The sequence below is a fragment of the Austrofundulus limnaeus genome, unplaced genomic scaffold (genome assembly GCF_001266775.1).
Source record: "Austrofundulus limnaeus strain Quisiro unplaced genomic scaffold, Austrofundulus_limnaeus-1.0 Scaffold2383, whole genome shotgun sequence".
NCBI classification, from domain to species: Eukaryota; Metazoa; Chordata; class Actinopteri; order Cyprinodontiformes; family Rivulidae; genus Austrofundulus; species Austrofundulus limnaeus.
In genome coordinates this window covers 1-13,320 of record NW_013954785.1, presented here as the reverse complement: position 1 = coordinate 13,320, position 13,320 = coordinate 1, and the positions used below count along the sequence as shown (strand labels likewise).

The window sequence follows — 13,320 nt, the reverse complement described above, 5'->3', positions numbered from 1 at the left end:
ATTAGATAATTTATTTTTGTTTAGCTGATTAGCTTGTTCGCTAACTTTAAAAACGTTAAGCTGACCAGTTAACTTCCACTAAATTAAGTTTTTCCAACTTTACTTCAGCTGGTAGCCATCAAACAACAGGTTTGTGTCAGTCCCACCAGTCTTATCAGACTGTCGTCTTAGCAGTTAGTAGTTAGCAGTTAGCTGTTAGCGATGACTTCTAAATGTTTACATCCYCTAATTCAGAGGTTCTCAAACTGGGCTCCGCAAGAGTTCTCTTGGGAGTCCTCAAAAAATTTCACTAAATTGTTAATTTGGTTTTTATTTTTAAAAATGCATGAAGAACAATTATCTAATAAAACAAACTTAATAAAAATATATATTCCCATGGCATTTAGGGGTTGAAATGACAATAAARTATCTTTTAAAACAGCAGTGGGTTTATGAGGGGTTCCCGGGAATTTTTTCGCCCTTGTAAGGTGTCCCCAGACCCAAACGGCTTGAGAACCCCTAAACTAATTGTTCTTGCGTGTTTAACGTTAGCAAAGCTATCACTTTAGTTAGCAGATTATGAGTTAGCAAAGCTAACTTTTTGGTAAGCTGTYCCCACCATCGTTGATACACAAACCAACAAAAGTGAAAGTAAAAACTCCCAACTTTCCATGCCTGAATCAGACAGATTGGATTTTGAGGTTGGTCAGTAAACTCAGACTTTAAGTTGGATATCCAAAATTGAGGTCCGTTCCAGCTGATATTTTTGACTTCCAAATACAAATATAACGCACCACCAGACCAGCAGGCCGCCATTTTTGTCTACAAGGTAGCTGGAGCTAGCCGCCATGTTCGTCATTAGGCCTAATTCAAAATGGCCTCAGCATGATGAAGCAATTTGAAATGACGTCAGTCCATTAGGTGCTACAAATAAATACGAAATATTTTAAATGCAGATGAATCCATAAATATTACACAGAGTGCAGCGATGGTAATGCGTCATTGATGATGGATGATCTGGGTTCACGTTAGCCGAAAGAGGAAAACGTCACGGAGCCTGTCAGACCAGATGGATGTAGTAACCAGGCTATGGAGCTGGACCTAAAACTGAAAAACTCCAGAGGTTAAAGTTCACCTGCGTGGAGGTGAGCGCAGGTCAGACCAACTGGGCAACCAAAGGACAACGGCATGGCCTCCAAATCACCAAAATTACTTCAGCACTTAATAGCAAGAGAGTCGTGGACAAAAAATGTTTTATAACAAAACAAAACATTGACAATTCTACATAATATGAGACAAACATATTTAAACTGTTAGGATATTTGTGGGTTTTGTTGCGTATAAAMTTAGGAGTTGAATCCAGAAGTGGATGTTTGAGGAGGTAGCACACGGATCCACTGTTACTGTTTTCTACAGGACTGTGAATCAGATTCTCGGAGGAGAGAAAACGTTTTTATGCAAGTGAAGCCAGCGGCTCTGTCCTCGCACCGAATGACTCGAGATTTCCACAATAAGAGCCGCCGCCGCCGCCGCCACGCTCACACTTCAGGCTTAACCAGGATCTATCAGGTATAAAAAGAGTTTCTTTATTTTTCACTCAAGTGGACGTTTCCCCACGTAGCAGAACGGTAAACCTCAGTGCAGTTTGCACGCTGCAGAAATTTAAATCACCTGTAAATAAACACATGAAAATAAATAAATAAATCCCTGACTCGGGGCGATAAAATAAAAAAATTAAAAAAACAGGGCTGGGCAATATGAAACAAAAATCTGTAATATTTAAAACCACAAGACCTCGTAAGTGTCCTGCAGCCTCAGAAAATTCTTGTTTTTAACTTTACAAACGTTTTTGAGTTCACGATTAACATTGACCTCAATGTCCGCCTAGCATTTTGTTTTCATGAACAAAAACACTTAAATGTGTTTTATTGCACACACATCACAGTATTTTATTAGTTTCATTTAAAGCTGACTGTTTACGTTAACGTATGTTGGACGGAGGATCTATCCACAGTACTTGGCATAGGTTTCGTCCCCACATTTAAATAAAAACACACCACACCACTAAGAACACCCACATCCAACGATACGTCAAAATACAGAAAAAGAACATTTGTAGCTTGGCTCAAGATTTTCTTTTTTTTTCTTTTTTCAAAAAATATCTTTGCAGGCTGCTATGTTAGCTTTTTCTTTAAATAACGCCATATTTTGATACACCAAAAATGTTTGTACATAAAAAAACAGAACAATTTTGTGTGTAAATGGAAGGCAGAAACGCAACTTTTGGTTTAAAAATATCCTAAGGAGTGTGGATGCGATCTTTTCAGTGGTTTCCAGCTAAAATTTGCTAATCATCATGGAAACTTTAAAAGTTTTGTCCTTTTCTTTGGTCACAATTATCAAAAACTGCTTAAAAAGAAAGATATTTAGTTAAAAATTACCTTACTGATACAATAACAGTACAAACCCAGTTCAGAACCGGTCTAAACTGGTCTATTTGGCTCAGACCGGTCAGACAGTTTGATAAAACGCTAACCGTTAGCTTGTGTCTTTCAGATTTAACATTTACATTTACTCARTTTAAAGCAGTAAAATCAAATTGTAACAATTGAAACATTTACTTATATCAAAGATGGCCTAGTTTTGTTAAAAAACTTAAAATATCAAACAGTGATGCTAAGCTAACTAAAGTTAAGCAGTCTGGTTTTAACGTGTCTATCCAAGTTAGTGTAAATGTGGTTGAAAGTGGTTTCTATCTGAAATAAGCAAAGTGATTTTTTTTATTAGCATCAACTTCTTAATGTTTTTTGAACTCTAACGGGCAAAATGAGCCATTGGTTTCAATAAAAATAAGCCCAAACCCAGTTCAGAACTGGTCTAAACCGGTCGTATCTGGCTCAGACCGGTCAGAAAGTTTGATTAAAAATGCTAACTGTTAGCTTGTGACTTTCAGGTTCAACATTTAAATTTAGTTTAAACACTTTTAAAGAAAACTAATTATAATGGTTGAAATCTTTACATGTATTGTAAAGGTAGCCTAGTGTTGAGTTATTTAAAAAGCTTAAATATCAAACAGTGATGCTAAGCTAACTGAAGTTAAGCAGCCTGAATTAACATATCCGAGGCAGCGTAAATATGGTCTGAAAAACAAAATTTTATTTTTCCAATTAGCATCAACTTCTGAATGTGTTTTGAACTCTTAACTGGCAAAATGAGCTGTTGGTTTAATAAAAAAGCCCAAACCCAGTTCAGAACTGGTCTAAACTGGTCGTATCTGGCTCAGACTGTTAAGTCAGGTGCTGAAATGCCAACGTTTAGCTTGTGACTTTTAGGTTAAACATTTAAATTTAGTTAAAATTTTAAGCAGTGAAATTAAATTCTAATTACAGTACCACTGAACCCTTTATTTATATTTTAAAGATGCATTTAGGCAGGCAGTAAGTCATAATAACTGTAACGGTTAAGCTAACCAAAACTAAACTAAAGCTAAAGCAGTCTGGTTTTATAACGACACGTTTACATCAATTTAAATGTTACATTTTATGTCATTCTTATTTTTTTACAGAATACCTCACTTATTTTATCTACATGTTCAGTTTACCATGCCAATATACGTTTCGTTAGCTAGTTAGCTTTTTTAAGCTAATGCGGATTGAAAACGAGAGGAATTGAAGACGTTTCTTAGTCTGATAACTTTGTATGTTTTCTACAAAAAAAACATGTTAGTTGTGAGTCGAACGTGTTGTGTTTGAAATATTTCAAGCAAAAAAATTAAAATAACGTTAGAAAAGACAACGTTGGACATGTTGCCCAGCTCTTCATATAAAAACATGAAGTTTGTTTTCCTAAAACAAAAACAAGCATTTTTTTATTAATGATTTGTTTTTAATGAACAAAATATTGTGCAAGTTTCACAGATGCCCAAATCAAATGAATTTTATGTTTTTCTAATTTAGTTTGTGTCTGCAGGGCCTGGCAGGGTTTTGTTTTCAGTCAGACCAGGTCTGGTCCTGTTGGGGAAAAGTCGGATCGAAGTTCAGCTGACCACAACTAACCTTTTATTTAATGGTTTTACCATAAAAGCATTAAAGTTTCTTATAGTAAAGGCTTATTTTTGAGGTTTATGATCATTTTGTACAGACTTTGTACATTTCTGTTAGTTTAATAATTGATGGTGAACCTCAGCTGAAAACCCGACTTTTCCCCTCAGTTATTATTTCTTAGAATTATATAACAGCTTCTGTTCTTGTTTTACTTTTTTATTTTTGAACTGTGAAAAACGGCCAAACCTCAGTCATCATCATTATCATTTCTTTATTTTAAGGCTTCACTTTTTGTTTGATTATATCAAGTTTGCTCTGTTAAAACATGCCAAACTTTGTGTTTGTGTTTCTTTAGCTTGTCTGAAACTACTTGCCTTTTTGTTCTGTGAATCTCTTGTTTATTATAAATAATCTCCAGTAACCTTGGCCACAATATGCCTAATTATAAATGAAATCATTTAAGCATAATCACCTAATGAGATTACTCTTTACTGTTGATTCCTCAAAGTATATCCTAATATATTGAAGCTGAAAATAGAAAAAATGGAATTTAGTAAAAGAATTTTGAATATTGTACATGTTTTTTAAAAGGAGGTACCTAACGAGCTCTTTTAGCAGACAAACCTGAAAGGTTTTATGTGAAGATCTTTTATGTTGCATGTGTTTGTTGCTAAATCATGTTGGAGGGTGTGTGCGTGTGAGTGTGTGCGCGCGTTTGTTTGAGAGGCCAAAGGTCGACTAGTTTAGAAAAATGTGAAGAAGCTTCTTTCACTATAACCACTAGATCACTCACAGGTCGGATCTCCTTCAAAGGAAATAAAGCACTTTAAGTGTCGAGCAGCTGAGACTCTTCTTCTTTTCTTCATCGTACTCTTGACCCTGCTGCTGTCCTTAGTTCAAAAATGAGGTCTCTGGATCGTTTCCACCCAAGACTAGCAGGGCATTAGACAAAAACGGTTCCAAAAATGGTGCCTAGATCCTTTTTTCTACTGGTCAGATTTAAAAACATAATGCAAAAGTTCGATATCATTTATTTTGAAACATTTCGTGATTAATCGTACACAAGCAATGGTTATAGAGCTTTATGTTGCATGAGACATTTAACTAAGTTAAGCTCCTTTTAGATTAAAAAATGCATCATTGGAGGCTTCGACTGAAAAATGACAACAATCTGTTTGGCCGGTTTTCTGTTTCCATCATAACTTTCATTTAACTGCTGCAGTTTTGGAAAACCTCAACAGTGTTTTGTTTTTGTAGCAGTTTATAAACAGTGAAGACAAAATGAGCAAAAAAAAAAACTAAGCATTTTTATATCGACAGTTTGATTTAGTTAAAACAAGTAATATATTCAATCAGCAAATATTGGTTTGACCCTCCTGCTGCCCTTGGATCAAAATTATTGGGACATGACACACCAGTTTTAAGACCTTGAGGGTCATATGGACCCAAAAGCGTTTAGCTTCTATGAGATCAATTCATTTCTGAAGACATTATTAAGAACTAATAGTAAAAACAATCTGTAAGAAGTTTAATCTTATAAATGATGCAGTTTTGTGTAATTAGATAATTTAGGAGCAGGGGTCAGACACTCGGCCCACAAACAGCAGTGTGTTCAGGGTCGGTTCTCTGATGAGCACCAAAAATGGACGGTCGGCCAGAAAAACCTCGCGGTTCAGGTTTATGGAACGTCCGACGGCCACCACAACTGTGGCTGCTGCTGCTTCACTTCCCTCTTCATTCACCTGAAACCAGAAAACATTTAAAATTATAATCCTGTCCTCCATTTTGGTCTGGATCCACCATAAAACCACCTCATACAGTCAACCTGACAAATAGTCGGTCTGTCAACCAACCAAATGATCAACCTATCAGTCTGTCAGCCAACCAACTAATCAACCAATCAATCTGTCAACCAACTAATTAATCAACCAATCTGTCAACCAACCAACTAATCAACCATTCAATCTATCAGCCAAACAACCAATCAGTCTGTCAACCAACCAACTAATCAACCAATCAATCTGTCAACCAACTAACTAATCAACCAATCTGTCAACCAACCAACTAATCAACCATTCAATCTGTCAGCCAAACAACCAATCAATCTGTCAACCAACCAACTAATCAACCAATCAGTCAACCAACCAACTAGTCAACCAATCAATCTGTCAACTAACCAACTAGTCAACCATTCAGTCTGTCAGCCAAACAACCAATCAATCTGTCAACCAACCAACTAATCAACCAATCAATCTGTCAATCAACCATCTAGTCAACCAATCAATCTGTCAACCACCCAACTAATCAGTCTGTCAACTAACCAATAATCCAATCAATCTGTCAGTCAACTAACATTACAACCAATCTTTCAATCAATAAACCACCCAACCAGTCTGTCATTCAACCAATCGATTCATGTACCAACAAATAACCAACAATCCAACCAGTCAGTCAACCAGCCAACCAATATGTCATCCAAACAACTAATCAATCAATCTGTCAAATCAACCAACCAATCTATTAGCCAACTAATCAGTCAACCAACTAATCAATCAACCAGTCATTCAATCAACAAGTTCGTCCATTTGTCCCCATATTTTAGTCCCAAACAGCCAAATTTCCAGTAATCTTTTTAAGCGTCTTTTGTCAGTAGTTCTTCAGTCTTTCTGAAGGATTTTGTTTGAACTTTGGCTGATTTTTCACTTTGTTTCATGAATTATATAACAATGAAAATGAGTTTCTGCTCACAAAACAAACAAAAACWAGTTTTTTTTTTCTGACTGACCTCCAAGAATGCTTTGTGAAAAGCACTAGAGATATAGAGAGAATCACTGCCATCTTCCAGGATCCCTGAAACACAAACAGGAATTTATACAATTAATGTAAATAAAACATTTTCCTGCTCCAACACTTCTGACTAATCACACCAACAAACCAAACCTTTGGTAAAACTGAACACTGACTCATTCTATTGACCTTTTGACTTTAAAAGGAGGAAAAACTTGGGTATAAATTCCACCTGCTGTCCCCTAAACTGGAAACCAGTCCGGTCTGGTATTTTTGGACCCGGCTCAGAGGATGTAGTTAAGGTGGACCCACCTGGAAGGCTGGCCTTACTGGCGTCGAACAGGTCCATCAGTCCCATCTCCTGCAGCTTCTCCTTAAGGTTGAGGTTGTCCTCCATCCTGAAGCGAGGGACGGAGACAGAGACGGTGGTTTCTTTCATCTGGCTCAACCAGCCGTTCAGTTTCTTCAGGTCCAGATTTTCCTCCACCTGAAACCAGAAGCAGAAATTAACAAAAACAAAGGAAATCCAGCAGGGTTGCTGCACACTGGTTAAATGGTTGGTCTAACGTGAAGGTTAGTTAGTTAGTTAGGTTGCAGCAATCAGGATTACTTGACTGAGTGAATTCCCCATGCTTGGCAGGATGATCACCATGGTGATGTCATCACCTCGGTACGGCATCTCCAGCAGTTGCACCTTGTCGTCAGGGAAATATTTGTACTGAAACTTGGTCTCCTGGTACATCATGTGGACCTCGCAGCGGCGATCGTCATTGATGTTGAAGTCTGAAAGAAGCACGTGCTCTTTGGGAAACTTGTTTTTCCACTGACCCTGAGAAGTAAAAAAAAAAAAAAAACTTTTAGATTAGACAAAAAGTCACGACAATGGAGTTTCTCAGTCAAGTCTGAGCCTAGCCACCCTACAAAGGAAGCTCCTATTATCTGCTTGGATCTGATCTCTCAGACCTTTTGGTCATGATCCAAACCTCATGACCACAGGTTAGGGTTGGAACAACACCTCCTGTTCCTGGGAGCTATGTTGTCTGTGACCTCACCACTTGGTAGGGTCTCCATAGCAAACAGGCCTCAGGTGAGGTTTCAGACCAAGAGCCATTGACAAACCTTGATGGATAAACTTCATTTAGATCGGCAGGTCTGTGGGGGCTCAGCCAGCCAAGCCCAAAAATATACAAGATGTCACCTCTATTTGGATCCACCTGTAAGCCCAGAGGTATTTCTTAAAAGTAGTTCTTAAATACCTTGAAGAAGATGGTGTTGACAAGAACCAGGACTGTGTTGGAGTCCAGTGCCCCCGATGGCAGCGTGTCCTGGATTCGGTTATTGGTCTTGTTGGAAATCCAGTCATTGATGGTGACCCGAGCCGCCTCTGAGTTCCTCTGAGACATAAAATCTTGAGTTACTGATGTACCTGATCTCAGATCATGCCCCACAATGTGTAACCCTGCACTTTGTTAGTTTAGTTAAAGAAAAATATTTCAGCAAAGATCAGAGTTCTGAGAGTAACGAATTGATATTGTCAGCGTAGAAGATAATTCTGTCAGTAAAACTACAATCAATAAAACAAGGAGATACAAATATTAAAATATTTTAGTGTTATTTTAATCAGTTATCTGATTTTTGTTTTGATTAATTTATTATTCAAACTACTTAATATCTAAAGTGAAATGCATTTTTATGCAGTGAGTTGAATATTTTCAAACACCTTGAAGTCCAGAGGCAGCAGTTTTGCTCCGTACACTGTCTCGCTGATGTTCTGGTACGTCTCGTTAAAGACCAGGGACTTTTCCCCGAACAGCCGGTTTGCAGAGACCAGCTCTGTGGTCTCGTCCTTCTTTCTGTACAAACGACAGTTCAGTTTGGCGAAGAAGAAGTGGACCTGGTCAGACGTCTTCTCCGAGATGGTGTCAAACTGAAACACCTGCAGACGTGAGGATAGAGTTCACGTTAGTTCTGCATCACTGGACTGATGGCTTCTTCTGAAAAGATCTCAATGTTCAAACAATCAMGGAGGTCAAATCTTTTAGAGCAATGAGGATGACAACAAGAAAACCAGTCCTCAACTAAACCTGAAACTACTGTGACCAAGTTGGTTGATTGATGGATTGATTGGTTGGATGGCTGATTGACAGATTGGTTGGATGGATGGTTGATTGACTGGTTGGTTGGATGGTTGGTTAATAGAGTTGGATGGTTGGTTGATTGATAGATTGGATGGTTGAATGGATGGTTGAAAGATTGGATGGTTGAATGGATGGTTGATTGACAGATTGGTTGGATGGATGGTTGATTAACAGATTGTTTGGATGGATGGTTGATTAACAGATTGGTTGGATGGATGGTTGATTAACAGATTGGTTGGATGAATGGTTGACTGACAGATTGGTTGGATGGTTGGTTGATTGACAGATTGGTTGGTTGATTGACAGATTGGTTGAATGGTTGGTTGATTGACAGATTGGTTGGTTGATTGACAGATGGATGGATGAATGGTTGATTGACAGATTGGTTGGATGGATGGTTGATTGGTTGGTTGGTTGGTTGGATGGTTGATTGACAGATTGGTTGGTTGGATGGTTGAATGACAGATTGGTTGGATGGATGATTGATTGACAGAATGGTTGGATGGATGATTGATTGACAGAATGGTTGGATGGATGATTGATTGACAGAATGGTTGGATGGTTGGTTGATTGACAGATTGGTTGGATGGTTGGTTGATTGACAGATTGGTTGGATGGATGGTTGATTGACAGATTGGTTGGCTGCTTGGTTGATTGACAGATTGGTTGGTTGGATGGTTGACTGACAGATTGGTTGGATGCTTGGTTGATTGACAGATTGCTTGGATTGTTGGTTGACTGATTGATTTATTGATTGATTGATTGACTTAGAATTATTATCATTAACAGAAATGAYACCCTGAGTTTCCCAAACTGGACCCCCTCCTCTCCACAAACATGACTGGAGACAGGTCAGACCTGAAGAGTCGACCCTGTATCAAGAACAAGCTTGATTCTGTGCTAAACACAGACTGGCTTTMGTTCTACAGGGACRGGATAGCCCCTTACAGCACCCCTGGCCCCCTGTACTCCCACAGCACACAGAATCTGGACCGCTCGGTCTCTCAGACCTTCATGATCTGCTCCAGCGTCTGGTTGCAGGCGCCCAGTTTGGTCATGGCGAAGGCCGTGGAGATGCTGATGGGGGACATGAAGATGTTGTCCTCAGGGCTCCTGCTTCGGCTCAGGTGTTTGTACAGAGACAAGGCGAAGCGGCTGTTGGCGTTCGACAGTTCCCACACTCGGGGGTTGGCGGGCTCTGGGAGGGCTTCGGGCTTCAGGTTCTGGTCCTCCGGTTCAGGTTTGCGGTAGATGCAGCGCGGCTGCAGAGCCAGGTCTTTGGGTTTGGTGTTGCAGATGTCCAGAACCTCAGAGGTGGACATCAACGGTAGAAACGCTACAAACAACAACCAATCAGCAGCCCTCATTCTGCAGCAAGAACCAATCAGAGGAGACMGGTAAGTATTTACAGTATTTACACTTAAATTAAAAAAAAAAGGTTTTATTTGAACTATTTTAGAACCTGATCAGAATTTCTCGTAAGTGTATCTAAGACTGATTTTTAAATCGTTTCATAATTAAATTTTAAAAAGATATTAAGTTTTTCTAAAAAAAAAAAAAAAAAAAAAAAAACGGTAAAATTACTTCAGGCAACAGAGATGGGACCAGACTTTTGGGTTTGTTATCGATTAAATAAGATAAAAAATGTGAAATATTGATTATAAATCAATAAAATGTCAACTGAAGTTAAAGCTCAGAGTTTCTGAAGCCAGGACTTTCAACTGAAATATGTATATACTGTATGTATAAATACATCTTACTAGGATAAATTATTTGTGTGTAGTACCACGAACAAAGTGTTTAACATTTATTTTTCAAAATAAAACCACAGAAACTGAATGAAATAAAATCTTTACCTGAGCAGGGTTAGATTTTAGAGCGGATCCTTCGGCTGCTTTTTTGACGTTGAAGCTGATTTCAGGTCAGCGTCCTGCGGAGCAACAAGACGTCACGTCGACCTTTGAGACATTGATCCGCCGCTCACCAGCAGATACCGAGAAACATCTGGACCTGAACCAGCTGCTGCTGCTCCACAGGTAAACAAACTCACCTCCTCACYGATCAATAACCATTCATGTGCAGAGGAAACAATCACAGGCCTCCTTTAACTTCTCTGGTAACAATGTGCAGAAAAAACTTTTTCTCTGATTCTGTTAAGAGTTGATATTTTATATAAAAACACTAAATTTAACGTCCCTGAAAATCAAAAGATGCACGAGTTTAACTGTTTTTTTTTTTAAAATAAAAACAAGCTTGAACTAGAGAAAATACATTTCCTGAGAAAATGCTAATGTGAATGCTCCATGCTGAAAACTTTGGCTGAAAGCTGCTGAAATTGAGCCAAAAATATTAATAGCAAAAGTGTTAATGTGAGCTCTTTTTGAAAAGATGTAAGCAAAAAAAAAAAAAAAAAAAAAAAAAAAAAAAATTTMAAAAAAAAAAAAAAAAAAAAAAGCCTAATTTTGCAGAAAATAATTAAAAAGAACACAGCTCCTTTTTACAGCTAAAATAGTAAACAAAGCTAAAATTAGCATAAAATAAGCTAAACAAATAGCAGGCATAACTTGAAATTAGCACCCAGTGAAAGTGCTGTAAAAACTTTAAATTAACAGGACAAAAAGCATAAAAGTACAAAAAAGTGACACTCTCTAGTAAACAGCTAAATTTTTCAGTAAAACAGCTAAAATGTAGCTGTAAATTCTGTAATTACCATAAGGAAGCATTAGCAGGACAAGTATGCTGAGACTTAGCAGAGAAAAATTGTAATTGCTACATAAAAATGTGTATTTAGCTTAAAAAGCCAACTTTAGCTTATAACAGCTGAACATTATTTAAACTTGCAGCAAATAACTGAATATAGAAGAATACATCTGCAAGAAACATAAATAGCACAAAGTTGCAGAAAAAAGAATAGCAGAAACAAGCAGAACTATAGCTAAAATAGCCAAAAAAGAGCTAAAATTAGCATAAAATAAGGTAAATGTAGCAGCCACAATTTGAAATTATGACTCAGAAAGAGAAAGGGTTGCATAAAATTTAAAATTATCAGAAAAAATGTGTTAAGTACAAAGAAGTGAGAATTTTTAGAAAAATAGCTAAAACAGCCAGAAATGTCAGTAAAACTTAGAAAAAAAAAAGGGCTGGAAATTATTTAAGGAAGCAAAAGAAGCACAAGCATGCTGAACTTAGCTGGAAAAAGTTGTTGTAATAGCTACAAAAAAATGTGTATTTAGCTTAGAAAAGCTAACTTTAGCTAGTAGCAGATAAACATTAGCTAAAATTCCAGCAAATATCTGAATGTAGCCGAAAGCTTCTGTAAGCATGAATAGAAACTGAAAAGGTACTGTAATAGAAATAATACTTTTATGTTTAAGCAGGCGATTCATGACATCCTTTAATGACCCAGGTTTTCATGACKTGCTGTTCATCTGCAGACAGAATGATTGAAGTCAGAACAAGYTCTGCTAACAACAGTCATTCTTAGATATCACTTGTGTTTATCTTTGTGTTTTCCATTGACCTTGTATCAAATCTTGCTAAGATGACAGAATGCTGTATATGAGGCCTCTCGAGACACAGTGTGCAACAGAGTTAGACAGTGAGCAGTGTGGAGAGAAGCAGAGGCACAGAGACAGGGCAGGTTGTTCTCTGTGTTCCTGTTGTTGCAATAAAACTCAGCTGATCATCTCACAGAGTACCTTCATTCTTGAGGAACGTATTTCTGTCTTTGTTAGATAAATATTGCCATAACAAAACAGAAAAGCGGAAAGAAGCAGAATTTTTGCTGAAATAGCAGAAAAAAGCTAAAATTAGCAAAATAGTAGCTAAAATTAACACAAGAAAGTGAAAAAGAGCAGAACCAGAACAATTTGTGTAAGGTGTTGTAAAGATTTAGAAACATTTGAAAGGATTTTAAAGATGTTAAAAACAGCTTCATCCTTTTTCTGTGGCTAAAAAAAGTGAAACAGCTAAAGTATAAAAGCTGAAATAATAAAAGTCAGCTCCCCTCACATTAACGAGCCGAACCTTTTCATTATGAATCGTTGAAAAAGCAGAAAAACTGGAACGAGTCCGATGATGAAAACATGTGTGTGAGGCTGTGAAGTCACAAAAACATGAAGTCTTTGAGAGACCAGGTCTGGACCGGCCCACTTCAAGGTCTCCTTTGAGCCACACAGGTGTGGGAGGTCCACCTCTGCAGGGGTCCAGGTGTTCCTGACAGAAGCCCCTCCCCCTCAGGTCCACCTCTGCAGGGGTCCAGGTGTTCCTGACAGAAGCCCCTCCCCCTCAGGTCCACCTCTGCAGGGGTCCAGGTGTTCCTGACAGAAGCCCCTCCCCCTCAGGCCTGTGATAATAAACAGTTAGCTTTAGCG

General features: G+C 38.0%; 1 protein-coding gene across 1 annotated transcript; it reads right to left on the bottom strand.

The window, feature by feature from the left end:
* Positions 1 to 5,035: 5,035 nt before the first annotated feature.
* On the bottom strand, positions 5,036 to 10,904 carry serpinc1 (serpin peptidase inhibitor, clade C (antithrombin), member 1). Its single transcript, XM_013999633.1, has 8 exons — positions 10,804 to 10,904; positions 9,958 to 10,315; positions 8,530 to 8,745; positions 8,066 to 8,203; positions 7,420 to 7,638; positions 7,122 to 7,296; positions 6,808 to 6,872; positions 5,036 to 5,764 (listed from the first exon to the last, which is right to left on the bottom strand). Exons 2-8 carry the CDS (start codon positions 10,312 to 10,314, stop codon positions 5,591 to 5,593), a joined length of 1,344 nt encoding a protein of 447 aa, XP_013855087.1. The 5' UTR covers position 10,315; positions 10,804 to 10,904; the 3' UTR covers positions 5,036 to 5,590.
* Between the last annotated feature and the right edge of the window lie 2,416 nt (positions 10,905 to 13,320).